General features: G+C 38.9%; 1 protein-coding gene across 2 annotated transcripts in view; it reads right to left on the bottom strand.

Annotated features, from left to right (window-relative positions):
- Positions 1 to 8,804, bottom strand: part of iqce (IQ motif containing E) — a 12,199-nt gene that overhangs the window by 2,686 nt on the left and 709 nt on the right. The window contains exons 2-18 of one of the 2 annotated variants that reach the window (XM_035659311.1): positions 7,438 to 7,479; positions 7,196 to 7,241; positions 6,968 to 7,117; positions 6,025 to 6,126; positions 5,841 to 5,911; positions 5,321 to 5,434; positions 5,187 to 5,237; positions 5,024 to 5,094; positions 4,864 to 4,936; positions 4,482 to 4,522; positions 3,685 to 3,836; positions 2,837 to 2,892; positions 2,494 to 2,723; positions 2,127 to 2,234; positions 1,278 to 1,548; positions 1,063 to 1,149; positions 87 to 214 (exon numbers count right to left, since the gene is read on the bottom strand). In XM_035659311.1, coding sequence (XP_035515204.1) covers positions 87 to 214; positions 1,063 to 1,149; positions 1,278 to 1,548; positions 2,127 to 2,234; positions 2,494 to 2,723; positions 2,837 to 2,892; positions 3,685 to 3,836; positions 4,482 to 4,522; positions 4,864 to 4,936; positions 5,024 to 5,094; positions 5,187 to 5,237; positions 5,321 to 5,434; positions 5,841 to 5,911; positions 6,025 to 6,126; positions 6,968 to 7,117; positions 7,196 to 7,241; positions 7,438 to 7,479 — 1,793 coding nt within the window. The remainder of the gene's footprint in view (positions 1 to 86; positions 215 to 1,062; positions 1,150 to 1,277; positions 1,549 to 2,126; positions 2,235 to 2,493; positions 2,724 to 2,836; positions 2,893 to 3,684; positions 3,837 to 4,481; positions 4,523 to 4,863; positions 4,937 to 5,023; positions 5,095 to 5,186; positions 5,238 to 5,320; positions 5,435 to 5,840; positions 5,912 to 6,024; positions 6,127 to 6,967; positions 7,118 to 7,195; positions 7,242 to 7,437; positions 7,480 to 8,804) is intronic. The other variant, XM_035659312.1, reaches the window with a different exon arrangement.

Raw genomic sequence — 8,804 nt, 5'->3', positions numbered from 1 at the left:
ACACACACACACACAATGTAGCAAAATGCACTGTATGTTTGACTGAATCTGGTCTTATAACATTTTTCTGTGTAAACATGAGTCACCTCTCTATTGCAAGACTACAGCGAGCCAAGTGTCCCCTGAATGCAGACTGTATCATCGTCAAGGCAACCATATCCACCTCCCCGTCTACGGAGGACGCAACATCACTGCGGGTTGTTGCTTCTACAGCCTGAAAAGAGGAGAAAGGGGAAACGACCAAGCAAAAAAGACGTATAAGGGACGAGGCAGGAAAACATGTATGAGATGAGACAGATGGAGATTAGGAAAATGCTTTTTAGTCCATCTTGTGTATTTCAGCATGGAGTCCATCCTAATAATGATTCTAGCAGTATGTTCCGGGCCATAAATGTAACATGTACAATTGAATTTCATTTTTCACCATTCTTTTACTCTGTTCTTGAGAAATTTCTTGAGATTTTAGTGCCACAATCTTTCAAACGCCATGACGCTGCTTCCCATGTATATTTTCTACACGTTTACAATCAATCTATATTTTTATCCTGATTATACATACTGTAAATTTACTATCTTGGTATATTCTGTACCCTCAACATCACAGTCTCTGTCCGTCCTAGAAGAGGGACCCCTCCTCTGTGGCTCTACCACCGTTTCATCCACCGTCTTTCCCAAGTTAAAGGGGTTTTGGGGGTAGTTTTTCCTTATTCAAACAGTGTCTAAGGATAGAGGGTGTCATTGCTGTACAAGATTGCAAAACCCCTTTTGAGACAATGTATGACTTGTGATAGTGTACAAATAAAATTGACTTGACTACTTGGTGGACTGTAAGTGCAAACTGTTGTGTAATACTGTGAACCCAGAATTACAAACTGGTCTTAAGAATTATTTAAGAATATATATTAATAATTTTTTTCTCTATTTAACATGTGCCAATAGTTATATGATAATTGATACTAAGAAGTCAATCGATGCAAAAATCACTTGAATATGGGGATTCTGCTATGTTTTTTTGGTGCTTTACAGATGAAGATGAGACGTGTGTGTGTGTGTGTATGTAACCTTATTTTGTGTGTCTTTCAGCAGGTCCTTGAGCTGTGATTCTCTGAGGAGGTGGCCCCTCAATGCTGACTGCAACATCACAATGTCCTTAAGATAGAATGCAGAGAGATGGAGACAGAAAGAGGAAACCTGAGACAAAGTGTCTGGACATGTTATATAATATTTTTCCTCACACATAAATAGCTTCTTTTACATAATTGCAGTGTGTTACATACCCTATTTCTGTGCTCCCTCCAGTTTGTCTGGATGACCAATGCTGCTTTCTCTTTTTCCTTCTGCTCAGCATCTGTACCCAACTCTTCATCTCCTTCCCCCTCCTGTTCTTTACCTCCAGCGTCCCTCTCTCCTCCCTCTTCTAGACCTGCTCCAGTCTGACTGTCCTTGTCCTCTGGTGATGTTCCAGAGAGAGAGCAGAGCTCAGCTTGTGCCGGTTTACTTCCATCTTCCAGAGTTTGGATCCTCACCCACAACTGGTCCAACTCCTGTCTAAGAAGCACAAACTCACTTGCCTGAATAATACATAAACAATGCAAAAAGTCGACAGCCATAGTTGAGTCGGAGGTAGTGGAGTTAACAATAACAATTGTTATCTGTGGCTTGCCAAACCAATGACTTTGGTTTTGAGCTGAATATACATTTAATTTTCTGAGAGGGAGCTAATTTGTCACACTTACATCATATTTGATTTGCAGCAACAGTTAACATCACAAAATTAACATCTTGGATATTAGATATTAATTAATATCAGTTTCTTTGAGAATTGCTGAGACATTTTTGATGCAACTACAAAGCATCTGTATGACAGGCATCAACTGTAATCTGTGCATGTGGAACAAGTAGTAGAAAATGACTGTTTGAGATGTAAATCCAACAGCAGTCGGTAACAGTCCTTTTAAGTGACACCATACATTCAAAGAATATGTACATGTATATGGATGCATTTTGGTAAAAACAAGCAGAACTTTTAAAATCTTATAAATCTCAAGCTCACAAATAGTAGACATGTGTTGATAGATATATGACAGGTTGAATCATTTCAGTGGCACATCACAACTAAAACATACTTGTGCTGCTCTCTCTCCTTTTCCCATTCTGTTGTCTGCTCAGTTCTCCACCGTTCTGTCTCTTTCTCCAGTTCTTCTCTTTCTGTCCTCAACTGTCTCAACTCATCACTGAAAACACAAACACAACACAGATTCAGTCTCAAGTACAAAATGCAATGGCTTTATGCCCATAGCAATGGTCACTGATGTAATAATAAGGTGCAGCTCCACTTACAGTCTGGTAAACCAACATTAAATTGTTTTCCTCTGGTGTATGTCATGAATTTAGATAATGAACATTTATTGCAGCTTAAAAAGATGGATACACTGCGTATCATATATAAAGGCTGTGTGTGAACCGAGTGGCCTCAGGTTGCTGCTCACTCACTCTTTACTTGACAGTCTCTCTTCAAGCTCCACCCTCTCCTTCTCCAATTGGCTGAGGCGTTCTCTCAGATCAGAAACCTCCTCCCCTTCCTCAGTGACTGTTCCCACAGAGACCACTGCCTCTGTTGCCATGGTAAAGCCCAGAATCTCAGTGGGAGTGGCCTGGACCTCCCGATCCAACCGTCCGCCGCTCTTTGCTGACTGGGCGTGTTTTCTGCTGCCCTCCAGCCTCTGATAGGAGGAGAGAGGAGTTGGTCTGTGATGAAGCTGCTATCTGTGTAACACAATCCGACACAGATGACTGCATGTGTTTACATGGGCAACTAGTTACAGTTTTCTCTCACCTTCTCCACCTCCAACAGCCTTCTCAACAGTCTCTGTTTACTCCACTCTCTGTAACCTTGGAGAGAGAATACAATAACACAATGGTGTTCAATCCTTTACTGCAGGGTTTGGAATTAATGCAACTTTAGATGATAAATCTTTACAACCATGTTAACTATACAAAATTGGATTAATTAAACAACTGTTATAGGACTTTGCTAATGATGAATGAGTAGTCATTATGTTTCATTCATTTCTGTAATTGATTTCACACATTTATTTATCATTTATGTTATTTTCTTATTTCAGTTTGCAGTGCTCTTTATATAGCACTCATCCATTCCCATCAAAAAACGGAACATTTAGAGTATATATGTGGTAAACACAAGGAACTGCATACACATTAATACAACAAATGTGCAATAGTTAATACTGTTTATACCAAGATTGTTATGTGTTAAATGTAACAAATCAACTATCCACTAATTCAACCAATAAATGTGAGTATATTTCTCTAAGTAAGATGACACATACATACATTTCCCTGATCATTTATACCTTCTGCTGTATGGAATACACTTTTCAAAGATTCATGCCTCGACTCCAGCTTTTTTCATACATTAAGCTTCGACACTGTTCTCCTGACCTTACACACTACACCTCCAACTCTAATGCACAGCAGAACAAGGTAGAAAGTAAACCAACAAAGCTGGAGTGGCCTGAGTAAAAAGTCACATCACATTTAGAAGAGGTACAGCAATTACACTAGAAATTGATAATCTGGAATAAATAAGGTAAATGTCTTTTAATCTGTTTTGGAAGTACTGGGAAAAGGGTGTCAGCATGGGTTTGTTCTGTGAGAAAAGACCTTTGATTCCTCCTGCAGGACTGTCAGTGTTGAGCTCCTCTCTGAGCGCTGTATTCTCCTGTTGGACCTGCTTCAGGTTCTCAGAAAGACGATGAACCGCGGAGCTTAAAGCTTTCTGCTGTCTCTGGGAGCATTTACTCTCTGCTCGGCTACTGTACAGGGAGAAAGATAGAGATAATAAATGCAGGGATGAGAGTATTTTTGAACATTCACCACAAATCCTGCAACCTTTAAATGATCTCTGTGGGCATCAAGGACATCCAAGTCTCTAACAGCTAGTTTCAGATTGGACTCCTTTAATCCACTCCTCCTTAAATGTAGGTGAAGGAGAAGGAAAGTGACTGATTTGATATTTTGTGCCTGATCAATAAACCTATATTTGTTAAACACCATTGTCCAATTTCAGTTCTGTAAAAGTGAAATCTGCAACATTACACTAATAATTCCAATGTTACATTGCAAGCAAAGGACGATATATTTACAGGATTTCTTTGCTGATTTGGTAGCCTCATCAAAAGGCCATGAGTCACCCAACAACCTACTCAAGTACTCATGAGATAAAGAACAGTGGAGGACATGAAGTTACAGCCAAAATCAACTAAAGGGATACAGTAATGCTATAATAATTCAATAGAAACTCCAGAATAAATAAAAAGCTATTACCAGTATAAGATAGAAGCCCATGATCACATTTATACCTAAGCATCGGACTGGACCCACATCTGATGACCCGACACAAACACAGGTTTATTCCAGCTCGCTGTATCGGGCTGAAAGCAGTAGCAGCAGATGCATACCTTTTCTCTGCAGCTTCTAGAAGCATCCTCAGCCTCTGGATCTGAAAGAAGAGGTACACAAACATACACTTTTCAAGTTGAGTTCCTTTTCCACAGCTGAGATTGTTATCTGCAACTAAGTAAAGATGATGAAAACATCTTTTATAACAACAGGGGTCTCAAACGCAAATGCTGGTATTGTCTGCTTATAGGATGGTCACTTCCACTTTCAACTACTACAAGTCCCTGTATAACTGCAAGTGTACGTTTTTTTCTCTCATTCCTTAGGTGGTTGGTTCAGGTGTTCTCCTGTATCCGTATAAAATCTGTATCTGGTAACATGTTTGACTGTAACATTCAGGTGGAAAAGCAGACATTTTGTATCTGGAGGCATATATTTTACCTCTTCAAAGTAGGTTTCTACTGTGATCTTCAGCTCCTCCAGGTTGGTGGTTCTCAGCTCACTTTGTAGTTTACTGGAAGAAAAGAGAGAATCACCTGAAGATTATGCTGCTTCACACAGAATGCAAATGGGCTTATTAAAAGGTGGGAGAGTGCTTTACCTTAAGGCATTTTCTTTCTCTCTACACTGCTGCTCCAGCTTCAGGATTCTTTGTTTCAACCCATTGAGAACCTTGACGGAAAGAATCAATTTTACAAAATCTGTGTAAGATCAAACCTAAAAATAATCTCTGGTATGTTCATCAACAGACTGAATATACTCACCACACTCCCTTCTTTTTTCTTATCCACCAAACTACGAGTATATTCAGATCCCTTTAGGGGGGGAAAGGGGTTTTAAAATGTGTCTATTGTTCAAAGTTCTTAACACAAAAATTGAAGCAATTAAGTGATCATACTTTAGTGGGATCCAACAGTTCTTCTATCTGTTTCTCTCTTTTAGCGTTATCTTCCTCCAGGCGGCGTAGTTTGGCTCTCATTTGCTGGTTGTCAGACTTCTGCGCCTGGAGACTCTGCACAGCACAGCACCAGTGATTAATCACAGATGAAGAAAGTTCAACATACAGAGAGCATATGGACATCCTGAGGTGCCAAATCTAAAAAAAGCATCAATCTGTGTAGGGGGGAAAAAAATGTCTAAACCCTACTTTTGCCTTCTGCAGACAAAAAAAAATCTGAGTCAGCGACAGAACAGCACACTGGAGCTGGTAGACATTCAATGCATTGTTCAAGGCCATTTAAGCAGACCTGAGATGCACACGTCATGTTGTTACACTGCTTCCGCAGAAGAAAAATCTCCCACCTCACTACGACTGACAGCACTACCCTGATGCACAATGTGATCCATCAGTGGGTTTTTTTCCTGAATGCATTAACATAAATCCATGAGCAAGCTGAACACAATATTAATTCTTTTACCTTCTTGAGGCGAATGATCTCATCATACATGTCCTCCTTTCCTTTGTAGTCACCTGTGCTGAAGGTGAACCCTGAAACACACAGGGACAAGAAGGGAGATGGTACATAATCATACAAACAGTCACTCACATTCTCACTCGTTCCGCTCGTCTCCACTTTCTGACACACCTATACATTCTCTCACCATTGGATCCAGAGTTGAGATGTTTGTGTTTCTTCATGCTCAAGGTCTGTTTAAGAAGCTCTGGTGTGACATCGTACTCTGATCTCAGCGTCTGGGATGCATCTGAAGAAGAAGCAGACAGAGAGAGGTTCAACATATTTCCCAACAAAAAATCAATACTCCATCTGACTTGTGAATTTAACACCCTTTGAGAAAACGCTCCCTCAGGCTCCCCCAATCCAATTTTTTGTATAACAAGGGATCAAATAACAAGAATGCATAATGCAATAGTGGAGTACAGAGATGATGAAGTAACGAAGCCATAGATCATCTACAACTCTACGGAGTTTTTAGCATATTTTCAGCTCTTGACTCTGAGCAGCCAGCAAATTCCACTATCAATGATTCATTTCCAGAAGCAGGCAGGTAATGAACGATAATAAACACACTGTAGTGATTCTATTATTTTATCCAGCCCGTTTATATCAATGAGTGCCACCTGTCAGTATAATGCAATGATATATAGTGACCATACACCATCAACTCTCTAAAACAGTTTCAACAAAACATTAACATAACAACCTTCATAAAGGTAGAATTTAATGCAGAACTGTTGTATTAGACTGCTTAGTTGTATCTCTGTGTACTAAATAAACTGGCGACTAAGTGTATTTGCTAACATGTTATAACAATGTAATGTGTAAAAAACTTTGTAAAACCCAAATATGTACAAGGTTGTTGTACCTTTAAGGTAGAGAACTGATTTTCTTTTACTGAATTCCCAGAAAGACAAAGCCAAATGTAATATTGTTGTAACACTTGCAGAGCTGCTTAACATCAGTTTCCCAAAGTCAGCAGTGCTGAGCGGGACACCTACAAAGTCTGTTCACGCTCTATTTATCTCCTCTGCATCCCGCCATCCCTCCCGAGGAGAGCTCCAGCTGTATGTTTGTACGGTGCCTACCATGGCCGTTGCTGAGGGATGTGAGGCGAGCTGAACCACTCTCCCCAGGTGTGTCCCCTCTGGTGTCCCCCAGGGAGGCCCTTGGAAGTCTCCAGGCTGCCACTGCTACTCTTCTGGGGTTCACATTCATACTGGAGAGGTATGGAGACCCTACAAATATACACACTGCATATAAGCAATCGTGGAATTCGGAAAGTGGATTTGTTACAGTATCTGCAAAAGTCTTACTTGGAGAGGGAGGAGGTTTGCCAGAAGATCGCTTTCTCCTTGTACTCTGATATTGAACAAATAAAAGGCAATAAGGCAGAGCAAAGGTGTATAAATCAAACTAAATCCATAAGGAAAAAGTTGATACCCATATTGGTCAATCACTACGTGCACCTAAAGCAACACATTAGCCCAAACAGAACAACAACAATAAACTACATGCCATGCCACAGATGAAATTCATTATTAAAACATGTGGTTACCTTTTCCAGAATATCAGCAGAGAAAGAGAAGCCATCCTCCACCTAGTGTGTGTCAGTGAGAGAGAGAAAAAACATTTATCTGCGATTTAAAAATGCAAGTTTGAGTTTTAAATGTTTAGTCTATGTTTAATTTATGTCCATTAAGTTAACTCTTATAAACCGATTGTTCCCAACCTGAGTGATTGAACCTGTAGGCGTTCATTGATAAATCTAAGAGGATTTATGATTACAGTGATTAAAGCTGCAGCTAATTTTTACAAGTACATGAGACAGATCATCTGTGAAATAAAATCAGGTTCCTCGGGTTACTGGCTTACGACAACGATCCCCCGGGCCTGGACAAGAGCAACCAATCAGAGGAGAGAAAGGGTTGAAGGCTCAGGGTCCCAAAGTGTCTGTATTTTACACCCTGCTGGATGAGCCTCAACAATCAACTATCTTTCTTGGTTCCAGTTAGTTGTTTTTTAATCCAGACCTGGTGGAAATGCTATTATGAGCCCTACAACCAACCAGAGGAACCTGATTTTTTCACAGCTCACCTGTCTCAGGTACTACCGTCAGAATATAGAGTTTATAAGTTTCAGCAAATATGACAACAAACATTACCTACTGCAGTGTTAAACAATTAAATTGTTCTCTTATGATTGTTTTTTCTTGTTTAATACATGTGAAAACACTTTTTCAACTCTACAAATCGTTAAAAGTCTTTAAAATGAGAAAATGAACAAATAAACAAGAATAAGTTGGCTAATATGTTCTCATCCAAACTAAGATAAGTAGACATCCCTTTACCTTATGCACCTTTAATGGTTGTAACAGTGTTTTGCCATAAATCAGTGGGATTGCCCAAAATTAAACAATGACCTTCTTTAATTCAAGGAGTGTAAGAAAACTTTTTTACAAACAAAAAAGTGGGCCAATAGTTTGGCATTTCATTCAGTGCTGTGTATAAAACTAAATGGAATTATTATTTTTAAAGTTTAGACATTTATTTAAGATGTAAACTTTCTTTCTGGAGAGATCTGAACACAAGCTATATATACTTTTTGATAAACAGAACAATGAGAAGAAAACACTGAATTTAACAAAAAAAAGAAGCAAATAATTACAGTAATTTTGATTGTTTTAAAAACACAAACAAATACATATTGCAGACAGTATTGTAGAAATTCCCAAAAATATCAGGAAAACTAATAAAAAATATTGTTATTGTGCCCAGTTTATATATACTTTTATATATTTTTTTGTTTTATAGACTTAAGAACTCCTTTGTATAATAATTGTACAATAATTTAATTTAATTTAACTGCTAATTTCTAATTAATGTCACTTATCCACTGTTTAACAACACAATGCCACTTATCGAC

The sequence above is a fragment of the Morone saxatilis genome, unplaced genomic scaffold (assembly GCF_004916995.1).
Source record: "Morone saxatilis isolate NCDOM2014 unplaced genomic scaffold, NCSU_SB_2.0 Contig17, whole genome shotgun sequence".
In the NCBI taxonomy this organism is placed as follows: Eukaryota; Metazoa; Chordata; class Actinopteri; family Moronidae; genus Morone; species Morone saxatilis.
The sequence above is the reverse complement of the archived record's forward strand: the minus strand, read 5'-3'. Positions and strand labels throughout refer to the sequence as shown.